At 51.3% G+C, this 22,556-nt stretch overlaps 1 protein-coding gene across 2 annotated transcripts in view; it reads left to right on the top strand.

Moving 5' to 3' along the window:
* Positions 1–22,556, top strand: part of DLGAP4 (discs, large (Drosophila) homolog-associated protein 4) — a 202,913-nt gene that overhangs the window by 83,391 nt on the left and 96,966 nt on the right. For both annotated transcript variants that reach the window (XM_011972360.1, XM_011972359.1), the window contains exons 4-6: positions 2,675–2,789; positions 5,649–5,699; positions 9,649–9,889. In XM_011972360.1, coding sequence (XP_011827750.1) covers positions 2,675–2,789; positions 5,649–5,699; positions 9,649–9,889 — 407 coding nt within the window. The remainder of the gene's footprint in view (positions 1–2,674; positions 2,790–5,648; positions 5,700–9,648; positions 9,890–22,556) is intronic.

Raw genomic sequence — 22,556 nt, 5'->3', positions numbered from 1 at the left:
GCTATAATGATCCAGGCCCCCTAAGTGAACCCGCGGTCAGGTTAGCTCCCTCCATGAGATCCTCAGGTTGGCCCTGCACTCTGATGAATTGACCTCGAAGAGTCCGGCCAATTAGAGAACCACCCCTTGAGCCCCACTCACAGTTCAGCCCTGACCACAGGTGAGCCGCATCCTTTGGTAAACCCCAATAATGAAAGCCACTCTTGGGTGATAGGTCCAGGTAAACCCCTCCTACAGGAGCCACTCCCCCAGGTAAGTTCCACTCCCACAGGGGAACTGTCCCACGGGATCTTGGTCTTCAGGTTAGGAGAGCCTGCCCTAAGTGAGTGCATCACCTGTAACAGCAATGCCTAGGGAAGGCAAGAGCGCGCTCTACCTTTGCCCCTGTAACTGATCCCTGTGGGGAGCTCCAAGATGGGGGAGGGAGGTGAATCCAGAAGTCAAAGAGTGATAGACAGGCTTTTCCTGTCCCAGTGCCTGCCTGGAATTCACCAGCCAAGCCCCATCGTGTTGCTGTAAGGCTTGGCGGAGTTAGGGGAACAAGCTTCTCCCTAGATCTTCAACTATGGGAGACAGGAGCCAAGGCTTCATGGAGGAGGTGGCCTGGGAAGACTGAGACAGAGGGAAAAGAACAGGTCAGGTGACACTGGTACCTAGGCAGGAAGAGGGCAGTGTTCTCAGAGCAGCCAGGAGTCTAGTTGACTGGGCAGAAGACAGAGAATGGCCTCCAGGATGGAATTCAGGACACCACCAGACAATTCCAGGTCTGCCCCTCTCTTAACCTTAGTTTCTCCATCTTTTTTGTGGGGGAAGTGGGGAACAGGGTCTTGCTATGTTGCCCAGGTTGGAGTGCAATAGTGCAATCATGGCTCACTGCAACCTCGACCTCCTGCACTCAAGTGATCCTCCTACCTCAGCGTCCTGAGTAGCTGGGAGTACAGTCATGGGCCACCATGCCCAGCTAATTTTTTAAAAGAAGTTTTTGTGACTGGGCACAGTGGCTCACGCTTGTAATCCCTGCACTTTGGGAGGCCAAGGCAGGCAGATCACTTGAGGTCAGGAGTTCGACACCAGCCTGGTCAACATGGCGAAACCGCATCTCTACTAAAAATATAAAAATTAGCAGGTCATGGTGGTTCACGCCTGTAATCCCAGCTACTAGGGAGGCTGAGGCATGAAAATCACTTGAACCCAGGAGGCAGAGGTTGCAGGGAGCTGAGATCATGCCACTGCATTCCAGCCTGGGTGATAGAGTGAGACTGTCTCAAAAAAAAAAAGAAAAAAAAAAATATATATATATGTATATATTGCTCTCCCCTTGCTTATCACCCCCCGCACTGCCCAGGCCGGCAGTGACTTCCGTTTTTCCCTCTGCCACTGGATGACCTTGGCCAGTCTTTTTCCCTCTGGGCCTCAGTTTCCCAGGCCTCACTATGTTGCCCAGAGTGGTGTTGAACTCCTCGGCTCAAGTGACTCTTCTGCTTTGGCCTCCCAAAGTGCTGGGATTATAGGTGTGAGCCCCCACGCCTGCTCAGTTTCCCCATCTTTTTTTTCTTTTTTTGGAGACAGAGTCTTACTCTGTTGCCCAGGCTGGAGTGCAATGGCACAAACTTGGCTCACTACAACCTCCACCTCCTGGGTTCAAGCAATTCTCCTGCCTCAGCCTCCCGAGTAGCTGGGATTACAGGCGCACGTCATCATGCCCGGCTAATTTTTGTATTTTAGTAGAGATGGGGTTTCACCATGTTGTCCAGGCTGGTCTCGAACTCCTGACCTCAGGTGATCCACCTGCCTCGGCCTCCCAAAGTGCTAGGGTTACAGCCACGCCCGGCCCAGTTTCCCCATCTTTAAGTGAAGGGGCTGAGCTGTAGGATCTCTAAGATCCCTTCTAGTACTGAGATCCTACTAGGATATCTATGAGTGACCAGTGGGCAGTAAGGTGGGAGAGGCAGGAAGCCCGGGGCTTAGGCCTAGATTCAAGGGAAGCAATAATAATAACAGTAGTAATAGTAGCAATAATAGTAAGAGCTGCTGTCTGTTAGCACTTGCCCGCTGGCCACTGTGCCTGACCCGATGTCCTTTAATCTGCATCACTGAATCCTCACTGCAGCCCCAGCAGGCAGGCAGCGTCATCCCCATTTTAGAGATGAGGAAACTGAGACTTAAGTAAGGGGTAATGGCTTGCCCAGGGTCACCCAGCAGAGAAAGCTGGATTCCAGTCCAAACCCTTCTGTGTCAAGGGCCCGAGCTATTGGATGCTTGGATTTTATCCCCAGAATGAGGACTGGGGGAGGCCGAGGGTCAGGTAGACGTGAGAAAGATGAAAGGACTGGGGTCATGGAGATAAGGGGTGAGTCTAGGGGCCTGATAGAAGCCACTTGAACATTGCCACAGAGCTGATGCCCTTTCGGAACCCTAGGCTGTAGAACTTAACCCACCTCTGTCAGGCCTCTGGAAATGTCCCAGAGCTGCAAGGAGGAAGGAAAGGGGCTGCAGAATTGGGCAGGGCCAGCCTTGGGCTTTAAACAGTCAAATGCAAGCTCGTGCTGCCACCCTGTGGCTCCAGTGGGCATCACAGGGGTGGACCACCTGTGCATCACAGATGGTCAAGGCCTCCAAAAGCTGGTTGAACAATGGGTGGGCTGAGCCCTGTCTGCTCCCCACTCCCCACCAGGAGTCTGGACCGCCTGGATTCAGTGGACATGCTGCTGCCCTCCAAGTGTCCAAGCTGGGAAGAGGACTACACCCCTGTCAGCGACAGCCTCAATGACTCCAGCTGCATCAGTCAGGTGAGGGTGGCAGGCAGGCTGGAGAGTCAGGGGGTTTGAGTACTGACTCCCGTCTGGGAAGAGTACACCCCCAGGCCCACCCCATGCTGAGTGGCCCCCAGATGTCTGCACTGTGCTTCTGTTTGGTCCTTATTCCTGAAGCCTCCTGTGTGTGTCTCTGCCCCACCGACTGTCCTGTGGCTGGAGAGCACAGTTATGGGGCCTGACCCAGGACCCCAAGGGAGGAAGCCCATACCACCATTGTAAACACAGGATGCCAGCAGGGCGCCTGTTGCTTCTCATGGGGTTCAGAACCATGAGGATAGGGAACTGGAGACCTGGGTTCGAGTCCCAGTTTTGTCACTTGACAGTATGAACCCAGGGTAGTCACCTCCCCTCCCTGAGCCTCGGTTTCCTGATTTACCAGAGGAAGGTGAGCATTTCTATTTGGGGGCTGTTGAGAGGAATAAGTGGGATTGTGAAGGCGGTGTGCTCAGCAGAGGGTAGCTGCCTTTCTGGTTATTATTAGCATCTTGTGTGGCCTCCAGCAAGTGACTGCTCTACTTTGGACCTCTGTGCCCACCTACTCAGTGGGCAGTTGTGCTCCCAGGCGCAACCAGCTCTGCCTGAGTCAGTGAGGAGCACGCTGTGCTGCATGTTGAATTTGCATGCCACCCTCTCAACCATCAGCTCCTTGAGCGCTTAACCATCCCCAGAGGTGGCCTTGTTATCCATATTCCCATTTCATAGGTGAGGCAACTGAGGCTCAGAGAGGTGAGGTCATGCAGCTAGGAGAAGGCAAAGTTGGGCAGGGATCTGGGGCTGTCCAACCCAGACCTGGACCTCAGCTCCTGCCATGTACTCAGCACTTTAGGGTTTGCAAAGGGAGAACCAGTCAGGACCAAAAGGCACCCCGCGTTGTGTGGATGGGGAGATGAGCCCCCCGAGAAGGCAGACGCCTGCTGGTGGTAGCAGTTAGGCAGTGGGGCAGCCAGGTGCGAGTCCAGCCCCCTCTCAGCAGGAATAGGCCACTGTGTGCAGGCCCAGGACCAGGGTTAGAGGACTGCTTAGAAGGTTTTGGGACCCCGACTCCTCACAACTCCATTATTCCTGGCCTAGCCAAACTCCTTCCCCAGCCCCTCAGACATGGGGAGGGGTAGAGTGCCCCAGCCCAGGGAACCCCCTGCCCCTGCCCCCCTCATCCAGACTCCAGCAAGTCACCCCTGAACTGCTGTCCTCCAATCCATACTCAGTGGCCAAATGGAGCTGTCAAAGCCACACCCCTACTCAAGACCCTCCCTTGTCTCCCACCTCCCGCAGAGGGAAAGCCAGAGTCCTTACTTGGACCTGTGAAGCCCTGTAAGACCTAGGCCCTGCCTCCCTGTTGGACCCTGTCCCTTGCCCTGCTCCAGCCACGCTGGCCTCCTTTCTTCTCCTTATATAGGAGCATGCCACATCATTCTGCTCCAGGCCCTCTTCATTTGCTGTTTCCTCTTCTCAAATCTTTGCACAGCTGGCTCCTCGCGTTTCAGGTCTCTGCTTGAATGTCACCTCCTCAGAGAGGCTGCCTGTGATCGCTGTGTCTAAAGTAGCCCTCCCAGGCGCTGTTCCTTTACCCTGCTTAACTGACACTGCCTGGAACTAGAATCGTTTGCTTATTTACTTAATGTCTGTCTCCCTCTTAAAACTAGGATCTCCTGGGGGCGGGGGCCTTGCTGTCTTGTTGCCTGCAGTGTCCCCAGTGCCTGGCACAGTGCCTGGCACAGGGCAGATGCTCAGTAGGTGTTTGCTGAATGGACGGCGTCCCTCCCTGTCTCTCCCATCCCACCACGTTTTCTCATCTCAGTCTTCCTGTCTGTGTCTGTCTCCGTCTGTTTTTTTTTCTCTCTCTCCCCTCATTCACATTTTTCTCTGATTCTCTCCAGTGTGTCTCCATCTCCATGTCTCTCTCTGTGTCTGTCTGTCTCTCTACACATCCCATCTCCACCCAGGCCTGGGCCTGGCACCCGGGACACCTTTGCCCTTCAACTACACAAAAAGGCTTATGAATCAGCCAGACTGGGGGCAGCAGCAGGTCTCACCTACCACCCGCTGCCCAGTCCCAGTTCTCTCCTAGTCCAGGATCCTCTGACCCCTCACAGCCTCACCCCTAGAAGCTTGAGTGACCCAAGCCACATATTTGGCCCCAAAGTCAGAGATATCCTAGGCTGGGGCAGAGCAGGCTCTGGGCTCCATCCCTAATCTGTATCTCCAGGTGGGCTGCCTGCCAGATGAGAGGCAGCAGACAGAGGATACATGGTCACAGGGGCTAGACCTAAAGAAGAACTTTTATTTTATTTGTTTGTTTATTTGTTTGTTTATTTATTTTGAGACGGAGTTTCGCTCTTGTTGCCCAGGCTGGAGTACAATGGCGTGATCTCGGCTCACCGAAACCTCTACCTCCCGGGTTCAAGTGATTCTCCTGCCTCAGCCTCCCTAGTAACTCCCACAGGCATGTACTACCATGCCTGGCTAATTTTGTATTTTTAGTAGAGATGGGGTTTCTCCATATTGGTCAGGCTGGTCTTGAACTGCCGACCTCAGGTGATCCGCCCACCTTGGCTTCCCAGAGTGCTGGGATTACAGGCATGAGCTACGGCGCCCGGCCAAGAAGGACTTTTAAACAGCAGATTATAAGTCCTCAGTAATGCCCAGCCCCAGAAGGAGTGAGCCTCCCATCCCTGGAAGAAGCCAAGTGAGACCTCCTAGCAGCTGGGTCCCAGCCAGTCTGGGGAGGAGGTTAGACCAGCCAGCTTCAAGTTTCCTTGCAACTGACCCTGAATCCCCAACCCCAGCCCCAGCCCTGGTCCTCCCATAACCCTCACCCTCTCTTTCCTGCAGATTTTTGGACAGGCCTCCCTGATCCCCCAGTTGTTTGGCCATGAGCAGCAGGTCAGTATGTTTGCCCTTCTCTTCCACCCCAATCCCAGAGTGTAGGTCTGGGTCTTAGGCCTGCCCTCTGAGTGGTCCCAGCACCCAGTCCAGGCGGGTACAAGCAGAGCCATCACCAGGAAATCCACTTCCAATGGATGGAGTTTAAGCTCACATTGGTGTCCTGACCCTCCACTCCCTGCCCTTATTGCTTCACCTCTGTGTGCCTCAGTTTCCTCCTTTTGAAGATGGGGAAGAATGAGCTAGGTGCTGTGGATGGGGCAAGAAATAACTCCAGGACTCCTGCCCTTCTCTCTCCTCCCACAAAGCCTGGGTCAGGCCTAGGGAGACTGTTGAAGTTGGACAGGGCAGGGGCTGGGGGCTGGTGATATTAGCTTCCAGGTCCCAGCCCCCAGATCCCTTGGCTTTTCTCCTTTCTGGAGCCCCAGGAGGACATTTAAGGACGCTGGGGTGTTGGAGTGAGTGTGGAGACTTTCCAGCTTCACACAGGTTGGCGAGGTTATGCTGCTTACAGCACTGTCTGGCTGCCCTAAGGGCGCCACCTCCCAGACACTCCTTTCCTGCCCATGGAAGTGTCCCTCTCCTCCCTCCCAGGCCAAAGACCAAAAACCAGGGGCAGGAAAGGTACTCTGAGATCAACCCCACTTTGAGCCAGGAGGGTGTAAGGGACTTGTGCAAGGCCACACAACCCACAGGGGCAAAACTAGGACCAGACCTCCAGCTACTGATTCCAGCCATGGCTGCCCCATGTGTCCCTCTCCCCCATGTCACAGGAGCTGTGTATTCCTCCTGAACACATGATTCAAGAAGTTGTTTAAAGAGCCCACAGTGGGCCAAGCCACCTCTTCCCCATCTACCTTTAATAGGCGAGTGGTAAGGATGTGATGCATTAACATACAAAGCCCCCAGGACAGTGCCTGCTACACAGTAAATCCTCAGTGATACACACACCAGCAGCACTGACCAGCTGGTCTCGCCTCTGATGGCTCAAGAGCATCTTAACCAACATTGACAGACTCCACGGAGTTACCTGTATTCGTGGGTAGAGGTTACTAGGTGCATACTCTCTTGGACTCTATCCTAAGCCTGTGATATGAATTCTCTCATTTCATCTTTACCACAACCCTGTGAAATGGGGACTATAGCCCCATTTTATAGGTGGGGAAACTGAGACACAAAGTGATTAAGTGACTTGCCCACGTTCATATTGCGAGGAAATGATGGGCCAAGGGTTGGACCCATGGCAGTCTAGTTCCAGAGCCATGTGGTTCCTGTGTGATCCCAAAGCAAGACCTCATGCCCCCGGCAGTCACGAGGGTCTCTTCATAACTTCAGGATGCAGTTTTGGAGGAGAAACACCTGTCTCTTTAACACTCCTTCTGAGTGAATTTTGGGTTTGCCACATGGCCTATATTTTAATTTATCAGTACGATACAGTAGAACTTTATGTAATGATGGAAATGTTCTATAATCCACACTGTCCAATGAGGTAGCCACTAGCTATATGTGACTTTATTTATTTACTTATTTTTGAGATACGGTCTCACTCTGTCACCCACGCTGAGTGCAGTGGTGCGATCATGGTTCACTGCAGCCTCCACCTCCCAGGCTCAGGTGATCGTCCCACCTCAACATCCTGAGTAGCTGTGACTACAGGCACGCACTACCGTCCCTGGCTAATTTTTTATTAGAGACAGGGTCTCGCTATGTGGCCCAGGCTGGTCTCAAACTCGTGAACTCAAGTGATCCTCCCACGTCAGCCCCGCAAAGTGCTGAGATTACAGACGTGAGCCACTGTGTCTGGCTTACCTGTGGTCTTGAGCAAGTCAAATGTGGCTCCTGTGACTATGGAACTTTATTTAATTTTAATCAAAAAAAAATTTTTTTTTGAGACGGAGTCTCATTTTATCACCCAGGCTGGAGTGCAGTTGCCCAATCTCAGCTCACTGCAACCTCCCCCTCCAGGGTTCCAGGGATTCTCCTGCTTCAGCCTCCCAAGTAGCTGGCACCACAGGCATGTGCCACCACGCTCGACCAATTTTGAGATTTGTAGTAGAGACGGGGTTTCGCCATGTTGGCCAGGCTGGTCTCGAACTCCTGACCTCAAGTGATCTACCCGCCTTGGCCTCCCAAAGTGCTGGGATTACAGGCATGAGCCACCACACCTGGCCTAATCAATCATTATTATCATTTTAAAATTTTTTTAGAGGCAGGATCTTGCTTTGTCCCCCAGGCTGGAGTGCAGTGTCATGATCATAGTTTACTGCAGCCTGGAACTCCTGGGCTCAAGTAACTGGGACTTGAGGTACACGCTACCACACCTGGCTAATTTTTATATTTTTAATTTCTTTTGTAGAGCTGGGGTCCCACTATGTTACCCAGGCTGAATTTTAATTAATTTAAACCTAAATAGCCATACATGGCTCGTGGCTGCCATATTGAAATGCACAGATTTGGCCAGGCGCAGTGGCTCATGCCTGTAATCCCAGCACTTTGGGAGGCCAAGGCGGGCAGATCACGAGGTCAGGAGTTTGAGACCAGCCTGGCCAATATGGTGAAACCCCATCATTACTAAAAATACAAAAATTAGCCGGGCGTGGTGGCACACACCTGTAGTCCCAGCTACTCAGAAGGCCGAGGCAGAAGAATTTCTTAAACCCGGGAGGTGGAGGTTGCAGTGAGCCGAGATCGCGCTGTTGCACTCCAGCCTGGGAGATAGAGCAAGATTCCATCTCAAAAGAAAAAAAAAAAAAAAAAAAGCACAGATTTAGAACTTCCCATTCACCCTCCAAATTGGGTGAACACCCACCTAATTGTTTGACCTGATGCAGTCTCAGGTGAGAACATGAGCATCTATTTCACGTAGATGAGGAGAAACTGACCCAGAGAAGATAGTGATGGCCTGAGGTTACACAGCTGGGTGGGACACAGCTGGCCCCAGGCCCAGATCAATCTTTTCCTCCACATGGTCAGTCAGCTTGTGCCCCCTCCCACTCTGGCCCAGGCCAACCCCCAGGATGTCCACATCTTTGGCCAACTGACTCCCCAGCTTATCCTCTGTGGTCTTCAGTTACCAACATGGCCTGAGACATGGGTCAGATAGCCCTTCTAGAACCCTCAAAGAGCATGTGCATGGTGAGACCCCTCAAGGCCCACACCCTTGGCTTCAGATTTGCAGGGTCCTAGACAGTCATTTCTGGAGAAATACTTAGGAACCATCTACACAAAGTTGAATTAGATGCAAGATAGCAAATAGCATACACATCACCGTTTTCCATACTGTCCATGGCAGACATCATTAATCAATCCTCACTGCAACTACCCTCACTCCAGTTTTATCTTCTCCCACCAGACAATTGCTTCAGCTTCATCTCTGGCCTCAGCCTCCATTCCAGACCCCTTTCCCAACATCCATTCTGTATACCAGGGCGAGATTAATTTTCCTTAAATACGTATTTGGAGTGTTGGTTCTGCCACTTCCTCACTGGGTACCTGTGGCAAATGTCTTCCCCTTACTGACTCTTGGTTTCTTTCCTTGTAAAATAAAGGGATTGGACCATAAGATGGTAAATATCCAGCATACCTACTGCCATCCCCATTCCAACATTCAGGACAGACATTGCTAATTGATTATAGACCTCTTTCACACTAAATTCAGATGTGCCCTTAAACTCTATTAATCAGTTTGGACCCTGATTTTTATCACAGAGTTAATATCCTGAGATATTCCAACTTTGTCCTCATTATAGAGATGGGAAAATGGAGGCCCAGAGAGGTGGGGCTGTTTCTTTCTTAAGGGCTCCATCTGCCCATCACATACCCTGAGTGAGATGGAGCTGGGTGGGCTGAGGTCAGACTGTCCAGCCCTGCCCTGAGCCCACCACCAAGAACCTCTCCCCCTATGATGGGCAAGATAGCCAGCCCCTCATGCCTGCCTTTGCCTGGACAGGTACGGGAGGCAGAGCTGAGTGATCAGTATGAGGCAGCCTGCGAGTCAGCCTGCAGTGAAGCAGAGTCCACAGCGGCAGAGACGCTTGACTTGCCACTGCCCAGCTACTTCCGCTCCCGCAGCCACAGCTACCTGCGTGCCATCCAGGCAGGCTGCTCGCAGGAGGAAGACAGTGTCTCCCTGCAGTCCCTCTCCCCACCGCCCAGTACTGGCAGCCTCAGCAATAGTCGCACGCTTCCAAGTGAGTACTGTGATGTGGGAAGGGGTTTTTTTTCTTTTCAAGGGGACTCTAAGGACCATGCCTGGTGGGCCAGCCTGGGAGGATACAGGGAGGAATCTGTCTCGGGCTGGCCCGCACCAGGGGGATGGGTGGGAGCAAAAGCAGGAGACCTTGGAGCTGAACTTCCAGCCAATTGGCCACTGGAGCTCAAATGGGGGTCCCAGAGGCAGATGCCACCCCTGGGAGGTGTGGGAGGTATTGGAGGCGGCTGGAGTTTGTGGGGGTACTTGGTTGCTCATTGGCTTAGAGCAGCCACCTGCTGTAGTCAGGGCTTCCTGAAGCTTGACCTGTCTCTTGGAATTAGTTCAGGTAGGCAAACCTGTAGGGGAGGTTGGAACCTGGAGAGAAGCCTGCAATGAGGGTGGGGTCTGCACTGAGCCTTCTCAAAGGGATGCGTTTACAGGCTTCTTTCATATACACAATCAGGGAATACCTTCTGGATTCTTGGGTGCTTTGTTGTTGTTGTTGTTGTTGATGAGACAGAGTCTCACTCCGTACCCAGGCTGGAGTGCAGTGGCATGATCTGGGCTAACTGAAACCTCTGCCTCCCAGGTTCAAGCAATTCTCATTCTTCAGCCTCCCAAGTAGCTGGAATTACAGGCACGTGCCACTATGCCTGGCTAATTTTTGTATTTTTAATAGAGATGGGATTTCACCATGTTGACCAGGCTGATCTTAAACTTCTGACCTCAAGGGATCTGCTCATCGTGGCCTCTCAAAGTGCTGGGATTATAGGCATGAGCCACCACACCTGGCCCTGGATTCTTGATCTAAATCATCTGAAGATAACCCATATGTGATCAGAGAAAAAAGGGACCCCGTGTAACTGAGCAAGCCATGAAATAATAGAAAATTGCATGTTGTTACTCATAAGACGGAGGTAAACAATGAGAACGCATGGACACAGGGAGGGGAACATCACACACCAGGGCCTGTCGGAGGGGGTGGTGGGAGACAAGGGGAGGGAGAGCATTAGGACAAATACCTAATACATGCAGGGTTTAAAACCTACATGACAGGTTGATAGGTGCAGCAAACCACCATGGCACATGGATACCTTATTAAGTATTATTAAGATGGTCAAAAAAATAAAAAGAAATAATTGAAAATTAGCCGGGCGCAGTGGCTCACACCTATAATCCCAACGCTTTGGGAGGCTGAGGCAGATCACTTGAGCCTAGGAGTTGGAGACCAGCCTGGGCAACATGATGAAACCCGGACTGTAAAAAAATAAAAAATTAGCTGGTCGGGTTGGCATATACCTGTGGTCCTTGCTACTCAGGAGGCTGAAGCAGGAGGGTCATCTGAGCCCAGGAGATCAAAGGTGAAGTGAGCTGTGTTCACACCACTGCACTTCAGTCTAGGAGACAGAGCGAGACCTTGTCTCAAAATAATAATAATAGAAAATCAAAACCAAGGGAAAACAGCACGATTTATTGTTTATCAATAGTAGAGAGAGGTTTGAGCTTTCTCTGGCAAGCTAGTTCTCTTCCCTGAGCCTCAGTTTCTCCATGTATAAATTGAGGGCATACGCCAGACCCCAGGGAGCTCTTAAGGAGATGAAATAATACTGTGCACAGGACATATTTAGGCAGGGACTTGCTTGTGGTAGGAGCTTGGTAAGTGGTAGCTGTTATTATTGGTTCTCAGCTTCCTGAAAATCAAAAGCAATTGGGGGCTGGGCGTGGTGGCTCATGCCTATAATCCCAGCACTTTGGGAAGCCAAGGTGGGCAGATCACTTGAGGTCAGGAGTTCGAGACCCACCTGGCCAACATGGCAAAACGCCGTTTCTACTAACCATACAAAAATTACCCAGGTGTGGTGCACACCTGTAGTTCTAGCTACTCGGGAGGCTGAGGTATGAGAATCGCTTGAATCCGGGAGGCAGAGGTTGCAATGAGCCGAGATCGAGCCATTGCGCTCCAGCCTGGGTAACAGAGCGAGACCTTGTCTCAAAGAAAAAATAAAAAAGCAATTGGGGTTGGATTGTTGTAGGAAGAGAGGCACTGCTTCAAGTGCTCAACCCGTGTTTGATGTAAATAAATGAACTTGAATCCCATAGATATTCTATACACAGGTAACCAATTTATTGACTGAATGAACTTCTATTTGCAGGAGGCAGAGCAAGAAACAACTGTCTCACTATTGCCTGTCGCACCCTCTCTGGTCTCCCTGCCCTGCCAGTGGGTTATATCTGGGGCAGATCCTTGAACTTTTCCAGTCACTTTTAATATTTAAGGAACAGTCTCGTTTTCAGTTAGTAAGGGTCCAATCTGGTCTGATTTCAAAACTTCATCCTTGTCCACCGCAAATGTCACACACCCACGGCTAGGGCTTGACCTCAGCTGGGAAGCCCACAGCGGGGAGCTGGGTGTGGCAATCGGTGTCTTCTCTGTTCCTTATTCACCTCTGTCTGTTTCTGGTTCCTCCACTTGGGAAGGGATGGTGGCCAGGGAGGTGTTGTCTGGCATTGGGACTCTCTGATGCCACATGGTGGCTCTTTCTCCCACCCTGCAGGGTCCCCAGTGCTGTCTTTCCTGGCATGGGCAATCTTCCTTCACCTCACTATTTCTTATTCCCCCTCAGCTTCTCTATCTGGCAGTCTGCCTCCTCCCCACTCAGCTTCTTTCTGCTAGGGCACCTGGCTCTGCTAGTCAGGCATCTTGGGTAGAATCCTTTGAAGACAACTCCAGCCCTACTTTCCCTCTTGGTGACCACTTAATGAATTTGAAAACAAGGGCCTTTGCCTTATGGGACTCTGAAAGTATAGACTGGTCCACTGCAGCCTCTGAAAGTACAGACTGGCCTGCTACAGCCTTCCTTCTAGTCCTGCTGTTACCGGTAGCCCTGCCAGCCTCTCCACCTTCAAGGTCTCCAAACAGGAGCTGAGGCCCAGGTTCTGTGTCCTCCAAATCCAGAAGAGCTCTCCCAGGCTGTCCCAGACACTGCTACAATTCCAAAGGGGCCTTGGGTGAAGGATAACATCTCCCATATCCTCACACCCATGCGAAGTTCTCTAAGCATTAAGTGGGCCTGGAGGGATAGACAGCACCCCTAGCAATTCTCTTCAAATAAACCATCCCTCACCAGTTTTTCCAATCCCAGTCACTCATGAATGAACTGAAGACAGGGGATGGGCTACATGTCCCAATACTGCCTGGGTCCCTGTATTGGTCAGCTCTTGCTACAATTATGCTGCATAACAAACAACCACAAAATCAGCGTAATACAACAATTCACATTTATTTCTTTCTCCCAAGTTTGTCAGTTGGGACAGTTCTGCTCCACATGTCTTTCATCCTCCTCCTGGGACCAAAGGGTCCTCCTGGGATCAGTGGTCTAGCCAGGGCATGTTCTCCTTATGGTGATGGCAGAAGACAGAAGAGCAAGCCTAACCAACCAAACAAGCACATTTCAAGGCCTCTGCTTATGTCACACCTGCTAACATCCTATTGGCTAACACAAGTCATATGACTGAGCTTGTAGACAAGGGATGGAGAAGTACCTGCTCACCTTTGTGTAGGAAACTATATTCATATGGCAAAGGGTATGGCCACAGGGAGGGGTAAAGAATCAGGCTTTGGCTGGGCGCGGTGGCTCATGCCTGTAATCCCAGCACTTTGGGAGGCCGAGGCGGGTGGATCACTTGAGGCCAGGAGTTTGAGACCAGCCTTGCCAACGTGGCGAAACCCCGTCTCTACTGAAAATACAAAAATTAGCCAGGCGTGGTGGTGCCTGCCTGTAATTCCAGCTGCTCGGGAGGCTGAGGCAGGAGAATCGCTTAAACCCAGGAGGTGGAGGTTACAGTGAGCCAAGATTGCACCATTGCACTCCAGCCTGGGCAACAAAAGCGAGACTCCATCTCAAAAAAAAAAAGAATCAGGGTCAACAATTCAGTGCTCCATGATCCATTGTCTTGACTGTATTTACTTATGCCCTTTCCATGTAGAAAATGTTTATTCCCAAGACCCCCAAAAATCTCATCAAATCATGAGATTGGATCAGACTTTTAAGATCTATGTCAGGTCTGGATGTGGCTTCTGTTGAACAATTGACTTAATTTTTTAAAGAAACTATTTATCTACCCCACAGTCTAACCCTCCCCAACCACACAGCATACACTGGTGAAACAGGGACAGGATAACTGCAGTTAACACTCCTGTTCAGAAAAGGGGAAAATGGAGGTTCAGAGACTTACTGATCCACAGCAATTCTGAAGTTCTGAAGTCCTGAGCAACTGTTGGGCAAATGCCTTAAGGCAAATGCGTTGGGCAAATGCGTTGATAAGGTCCAAGTTCTCCCTGGGGTTGATTTTCTAGTCTGTTGTTCTCCACAGCTCTTGGTTCTGCTCTCTGAAAGCCCTTACTTCTCCATCAGCATTTTTGGCCACTTCTAAAGAGAACTTGGAGAATATAGCCTTGGGCAGTGGAACACCTTTCTTAGCTTGCTTCCTTCCTAAAGAAAGTTAGGGAACTAGATGTCTTTTGCATCTTGAATGGTCTTACTCCCTTTAGCCTAAGCTGGTCAATCTTACCCATGCACCTACCTCAAACATTTGATGAGTTTTCTATGTATTTGATTCCTTGTAATTTCAGGTGCCAAAAACCACACCCATAATTGTTTTTGAGTCATGCCTCTCTCTTGACTTGATGCTTACTTTGGGCTTCTGTGGGACCGTGCCCTTAAGTTTTTGTAGGCCCTTTTGAACAGATAATAGCATCTGCTACCTGGTATCTTGATTGATTGATTGCTTACTTGCTTGATTGAGACAGAGTCTGTCTCTCTGTCGCCCAGGCTGGAGTGCAGTGGTGTGATCTTGGCTCACCGCAACCTCCACCTCTCAGGTTCAAGCAATTATCATGCCTCAGCCTCCCAAGTAGCTGGGACTACAGGCGCACGCCACCATGCCTGGCTAATTTTTGTATTTTTGGTAGAGACAGGGTTTCACCATGTTGGCCAGGCTAGTGTCGAACCTCAAGTGATCCACCCGCCTCGGCCTCACAAAGTGCTGGGATTACAGGTGTGAGCCACCACGCCTGGCTCTACTATTTTTAGAGTGTTAATAAGAGATATTATAACCACACTTTGATTTGATGCTGTTCACATACTGCATCTTAACTGGCCATGACCTTGGTTTGATCTTTGCCCTGAGGATGTATCTTTTTTTTTTTTTTTTTTGAGTTTCGCTCTTGTTGCCCAGGCTGGAGTACAATGGCGCGATCTCAGCTCATCGCAACCTCCACCTCCTGGGTTCAAGCAATTCTCCTGCCTCAGCCTCCCAAGTAGCTGGGATTACAGGCATGCGCTACTACGCCCAGCTAATTTTGTATTTTTAGTAGAGATAGGGTTTCTCCATGTTGGTCAGGCTGGTCTCAAACTCCTGACCTCAGGTGATCCACCTGCCTTGGCCTCCCAAAGTACTGGAATTACAGGTGTGAGCCACCATACCCAATGAAGCTGTATCTTAATTTGAGAATGGTTTACTGTCTAGAGGGGCTGGAGTTGACAAATTTATTTTCCAACTAAGCAAGTTCTGGTCTCCTTCCCTTTCCTCTAAACACTCCTTGAAGATCAGCTATTTTTTACTTTTTCACACAGGATCTCCATGTGTCACCCAGGCATGGGTGCAGTGGCATGGTCATAGCTCACCATAGCCTCGACCTCCCGGGCTCAAGTGATCCTCCTGCTTCAGCCTCCTGAATACCTGGGACCAGAGGCATGCAGTACCATGCCTGGCTAATTTTTAAATTTCTTGTAGAGATGGGGTCGCCTTATGTTCTACTAGGCTGGTCTTGAACTCCTGGGCTCAAGTGATCCTCCCACCCTGGCCTTGTAAAAGTACTGGGATTATAGGTGTGAGCCATGGCACTTGGCCTAGCTATTTCTTTTGAGTTCCTCCTTTTCTTATGAATCTTTTTTTTTTTAGACAGAGTCTTGCTCTGTTGTCCAGGCTGAAGTGCACAATCTCAACTCACTGCAATCTCTACTTCCTGAATTCAAGCCATTCTCCTGCCTTAGCCTCCCAAGGAGATGGGATTACAGGGGTGTGCCGCCATACCCAGCTAACTTTTGTATTTTTATAGAGACGGGTTTCATCATGTTGGCTAGGCTGGTCTTGAACTTCTGACCTCAGGTGATCTACCCCCCTTGGCCTCCCAAAGTGCTGGGATTACAGGCGTGAGCCACTGCACTTGGCCTTTTTCTTGTGTAAGTCTTTTTTTTTTTTTTTTTTGAGGCAGAGTCTCCCTCTGTCACTCAGGCTGGACTGCAATGGCATGATCTTGGCTAACTACAACCTCCGCCTTCCAGGTTCAAGTCATTCTCCTGCCTCAGCCTCCCAAGTATCTGAGTCCGCAGGCATACACCACCATGTCTGGCTAATTTTTGTATTTTTAGTAGAGACGGGGGTTTCACCATGTTGGCCAGGCTGGTTTCGAACTCTTGACCTCAAGTGATACGCCTGCCCTGGCCTCCCAAAGTGCTGGGATTACGGGCATGAGCCACTATGCTCGGCTCCTTTGTCTTGTAAGTCTTTAACAAATGCATCCAAAAGGAGCAAGCTCAGGCCAGGTACAGTGCTGAGCATGGTGCTATAATCCCAGCACTTTCAGAGGCTGAGGTGGGAGGATCTCTTGAGGCCAGAAGTTCAAGACCAGCCTCAGCAACATAGTGAGACTCCATCTCTACAAAAAAATTTTTTTAGTTAGCCACTGCACTTCAGCCTGGGTGACAGAGCAAAACCCTGTCTAAAAAGAAACAGAGGCTGGGTGCAGTGGCTCATACCCATAATCCCAATGCTTTGGGAGACCAAGGTGGGAGGATCACTTAAGCCCAGGAGTTCAAGACCAGCCTGGGCAACACAGTGAGAACCTGTCTCTACAAAATAAAAACATTAGCTGGGCATGGTGATTGCAGCTGCTTGGGAGGCTGAGGTGGGATTTGCTTAAGCCTGGGAGGTCGGGCTGCAGTGAGCCATGATCATGCCACTGTACTCCAGCCTGGGTAACAGAATGAGACCCTGTCTTTAAAAAAAGAAAAAAGAGGCGGGGCACGGTGGGTCACACCTGTGATCCCAACACTTTGGGAGGCCAAAGCAGGTGGATCACCTGAGGTCAGGAGTTCGAGACCAGCCTGACCAACATGGTGAAACCCTGTCTCTACTAAAAATACAAAAATTAGCTGGGTGTGGTGGCGGGTGCCTATAATCCCAGCTACTCTGGAGGTGAGGCAGAAGAATCACTTGAACCCAGGAGGCGGAGGTTGCAGTGAGCTGGGATTGCGCCATTGCACTCCAGCCTGGGCGATAAGAGTGAGACTCCGTCTCAAAAAAAAAAGAAAGAAAAGAAAAAGAAAAAAAGAGGCTGGGCGTGGTGGCTCACACCTGTAATCCTAGCACTTTGGGAGGCTGAGGCGGGTGGATCACCTGAGGTCAGGAGTTCGAGACCAGAATGGCCAACGTGGCAAAACCCCGTCTCTACTAAAAATACAAAAATTAGCTGGGCACCTATAATCCCAGTTACTTGGGAGGCTGAGGCAGGAGAATCACTTGAACCCGGGAGGCAGAGGTTGCAGTGAGCCGAGATCGCGCCATTATACTCCAGTCTGGGTGACAGAGTGAGACTCTGTCTCAAAAAAAAAGAAAGAAAGAAAGAAAGGGCACTCCTTAAGACACTTAACTACCATCTGTTGAAAAACTGTCAGGTCACACTTTTTATTGGAATAAGGTCCTTTACTTCCATTTGCCAGAAACTTGTCATAATAATTATATAATTAAATTATGTCTGTGTGGTGAATGGCTCCCCCCACCCCGATATGTAGCATCCTTGATCAGTATAAAACTTGTACAACCATATATGGCGAGCCTGCCCAAAATCACTCCCTCCACAGACAAACACCAGCACACACAGGCACATCCTCACCACTGCACATCCAGCCACTGTCTCCCTGCAGGGTCACCCCTGCTCAGAAGGCTGCCCCCTTACTCCTCAGCATCTGTCTCCAAGGAGTGAGCAATCAGGTCCTGTCCCCACCCCCAGGGCTGTTCTGAGCCCTTACACTGCTGAGGGGCATGAAGGCTCTGTCCCTCTCACAGAGGCATCTGTGCAGGCCAGTGGGTAGATGTGGGGGAGCGGCAGTTTTGAGGCAGTGAGAGCCCCTCTCAAGCAGGGCATGGGCAGGGCGAGGAGCTGCCTTCCTGCCCACCCACCCACATGTGCCTGGCCAATTCCCCACTGCCAGTGCCACTACTGCTGTCCCCTTCTCCCTCCCCCTGTCTGACCCAGATTCCACATTCCAGAAATAGCTCTGGCAGGTGACAGGCAGGCGGGGTCAACTCTAGCTGGGATGGTGGGAGAAGCAGCCGCTGTGGATGCGTGCCCCTCCCCAGCCAAAAGACCTATCTAGAAGGGGGCTTGGGGGTGCCATCACTCCCCAGTCTGCCGCCTCCTGCCTCTTCTCTCTCTGTGCCTCTGAGAAAAAGAAGGAGAACAGCCTCCCTCCTCCTCCCTCCCTCCTCTTACTCTGCCCGTCTCCCTCTCTTTCTTCCAGCTTACCCTCCCTTCCTCTTCCTCTTTCTCCCCCCACCATCTTTGCCTTCTGTCTGTCTCCCTCAGTTCTCTGCTTCTCCCTCCCACCCTCTCTGCCTTCCTTCCCTCTCAGTTTCTCGCCCTCCTCCCCTTCCTCCCTTTCTATGTCTCTCCCACTCCCTCTGAATCACAGGGAGGCTGTGATGGCAGCCAGGGGCCTGGACAGGCACGGTGGTGGGCTGCGGGGTGTACCCCCATTCCTGCCAGCTGCATTCTCTGCACCTGAGTGTGTGCAAGCACACAGGCACACACACTTGGGCTCACTCCCTGACAGTGCTTGTGGCTCTAGGCTGAGCTGGGATGGGCTCCAGGCCTGGGAACCACCCTTGCTCCTTGCTCAGGGACTCTGAGATCTGTGTCACTCTGAGTGGGCTCCTGCCCTTCCCTGGCTTCCCTGGGCCTCAAAGTCTCTATCTGTGTTATGAGGCCTTGGTTTGGGGACCCACAGGTACCTCCCATCGGTGACAATCCAGTCACCAGCTGCTATGCCTGCCCCGCTTTGTTCCATCTTCCATCCCCCAGCTTCTTCTCTGACTGACTCCCTTCTTACCCCTAACCACGCCCCCACACTCCATATACAGGAAGGGAGATTGATAAAATTGCAGTACACAGTCAACCCTCCAGTCAACCCTGTCCTCCAACCCTACCCTGGGCCCACCCGTCCCCTTACTCCACCACAGGCTCTTGTCAGCCCAACCCATCTAGTCCCCACAGTGTCAGGGCTAAGAGGAAACTCAAAGACCATCATGTCCAGAGATTGCAAATGGACTTCAACCACGTGTCATCTCTGATCCCTGGAGCTCAGTTCTGAGATTTGGTTAAGCAAAGAAAGGTGCCACCATCAATTCGCGATGTCTGCTGTAGCCAGAAGAGTTACATACATCTGCAATTCCTGATCTATCCCACTTATCCCAACTTGCACGTGCACACACACACACACACACACATTTACAGATATTTCACAAACGTCAGCCTAGAGAAGGTGATTGTCTATCAAGGTCAAAGTCACGCAGCGTGTAGGCCAGGGAGCTGTTTCCTACCTGGGTGTGCCTGACTTCAAAGCCCTGAGTTCTCCATTGTCCCCTGTGCGTGGGAGCCACCCAGTCCTGGTAAAGAGGTACAAGCATGGGTGATGAAGGTATGTTGCAGGACTTGCAGGGGAAGTCCTCTAGCAACATGGGCAGGATGGATTACAGGCTGAGAGGTCACTCACAGCTTGGTGCAGTGGTCTAGGTAAGTGACAGTGAGGTCAGGACAGGGGCCATAGGGTCAGAGAATAACGGGAGGACTCAGGAGGCCTCCCTAGAGTGAGTAATGAGGAACCAAAATTTCCTACTGCTGGAACAGGCGCCTCTCCACAGAGGATGCTGGGCCAAAGGCAGGCTTCCTGTCTGGGGTCCACCAAGCCTGGGACTAGGACATGCCTGATTAATCAAGTGCCTACTGTGTGCTGAGTATATGGATCCTCACTCTTCCCTGTCCCTGTTTTTGAGACAGTGTCTCACTCTGTCACCCAAATTGGAGTGCCATGGCACGATCACAGCTCACTGCAGCTTTGACCTCCTGGGCCCAAGCAATCCTCCCACCTCAGCTCCCTGAGAAGCTGAGGAACCACAGGCACATGCCACCACACCCAGCTAATTTTTTTTTTTTTTTTGAGACGGAGTCTCGCTCTGTCGCCCAGGCTGGAGTGCGGTGGCTTGATCTCTGCTCACTGCAAGCTCCGCCTCCCGGGTTCACACCATTCTCCTGCCTCAGCCTCCCGTGTAGCTGGGACTACAGGCGCCCGCCACCGCACCCGGCTAATTTTTTGTATTTTTAGTAGAGACGGGGTTTCACCGTCTTAGCCAGGATGGTCTCGATCTCCTGACCTCGTGATCCGCCCGTCTTGGCCTCCCAAAGTGCTGGGATTACAGGCGTGAGCCACCGCGCCCCACCCCAATTTTTAAATTTTTGTAGAGACAGGGTCTCCCTATGTTGCCCAGGCTGGTCTTTTTTTAATAATTTATTTTTTTTGAGACGAAGTTTCGCTCTTGTTGCCCAGGCTGGAGTGCAGTGGCGCAATCTCAGCTCATCACAACCTCTACCTCCCAGGTTCAAACGATTCTCCTGCCTCAGCCTCTCAAGTAGCTGAGATTCCAGACATGTGCCTCCACGCCTGGCTAATTTTGTATTTTTAGTAGAGACAGGGTTTCTCCATATTGGTGACGCTGGTCTTGAACTCCCGACCTCAGGTGATCTGCCTGCCTTGGCCTCCCAAAGTGCTGGGATTACAGGTGTGAGCCACAGCGCCCGGCCCAGGCTGGTCTTAAACTCCTGGGCTCAAGTGATCCTCCCATCTCAGCCTCTTGAAGTGTTGGGATTACAGGTATGAGCCACCATGCCTGGCCTGAGTCTGCTTTTCTTTTCTGTTTTTCTTTTTTCTTTTGAAGAGAGTCTTGCTCTGTCACCCAGGCTGGAGTGCAGTGGTGTGATCTCGGCTCACTGCAACCTCTGCCTCCCAGGTTCAAGCTATTCTCCTGCCTCAGCCTCCCGAATAGTTGGGACTACAGGCGCGCACCACCATGCCTGGCTGATTTTTGTATTTTTAGTAGAGATGGAGTTTACACCATGTTGGCTAGGCTGGTCTCGAACTCCTGACCTTGTGATCCACCCGCCTTGGCCTCCCAAAGTGCTGGGATCACAGGCGTGAGCCACCACACTCGGCCCAGAATCTGCTTTTCAATTGGTGCCCCCAGTGATCTCTATTCAGGGTGTCAATCATGGTCCACAGTTTGAAAAATCTTGCCTTGGTCCAGTTTCTCTCCAGGGAACAGATAGGGCTGGTGAGTCCCAGAGAGGGAAAGGGACTTGTTCAAGGTCACACAGGAAGTGTCTTATTGAATTTGGGAGGGTGGAGATGGAGGTGGAATAATGATATTTCGTCCTGTGCTGTATGTGCTGCCTTGGGTCGTCCGGGCCCATAACAAATGTACCTTATTTTTTTCCTAAGTAAATCAACCTTGGCTCATGCCTGTAATCTCAACACTTTGGGAGGCCGAGGTGGGAGGATCGCTTGAGCCCAGGAGTTCAAGACCAGCATGAGCAACAGGCTTTTATTGTCTCCATAAAAAATAAAAATAACCAACTTAAAGTGAATAGTACAGGCGTAGCATAAGTGACTGAGGATGAAGTAAACTGTGACCTTCAAAGTGCTTAGCACAGTGCCTGGATTCAAAATGGTTGGCTAACCCTCAGTTCCATTTATTATTTTTACACCTTAATGCAAAAACCATGACAGTGGTATTGGAAATATTATCATCTTCGCCAGTCCTCAAAATATTTTGATGTGTCAAAAATTCTTTTCTCCATTTTTTGGAAAACAGATGCGAGAAAGGGAAGGACTTGCCTAGGTCACCCAGCAAGGCAGATCATGAACAAGAGTTGGGTCTGCGTCTAGCAGACCTACCATAGGTGCGGCCTGGAGAGATGAGGCCCACAAGGCAGTGACAGGACCTGGATTCACTGAGGAGAGGGGACTCACGGGGTAGAAGCCAGCAACCGGGAAGGCAAGGAGGCGTGAAGACACCACCTACTGCCAACCAGGCTCGAGCTGGTGGTCACTTTGCCCTCCATGAGATCGTAGGTGTGCTTGTTTTATTTTACGCAGGAGGAATGGAAAGCTAAGGGAGGTTGAATGCGGATGTTGTTCAAAATCACACAGGCCTCCAGAGGCGGAGCCGGGATTGGAACCCAATCTCTAGCACTCTGGGTTAGCAAAGCAAAGGAAGGATGCAGTGGCGAGGACAGCTAGAAACACCTAGGACGCAGAGCAGCCAGGATCGGAGGGCCAATCTGACTATGCAGGGATGAGAGGGCCACCTCGGGCAGCTTCCTCGGAGCCTCGGTTTCCCCCCTTACAGCGAGGTGTCGCCGGGGTGAACTGGTGGGAACTCCCGCCTCGGTCCACCTCCCGCACAGAGCATGCGTCGCGTTCCAGCTGGAACCGGTTTGGCGAGGCGGTTCGAGGGGCGGAGCCCCCCCGTCCTCGGGCATGCGCGTG

The sequence above is a fragment of the Mandrillus leucophaeus genome, unplaced genomic scaffold, assembly GCF_000951045.1.
Source record: "Mandrillus leucophaeus isolate KB7577 unplaced genomic scaffold, Mleu.le_1.0 Scaffold129, whole genome shotgun sequence".
Classification (NCBI taxonomy): Eukaryota; Metazoa; Chordata; class Mammalia; order Primates; family Cercopithecidae; genus Mandrillus; species Mandrillus leucophaeus.
Note: the sequence above shows the minus strand (reverse complement) of the source record. Positions and strands in the feature narration are given on the sequence as shown.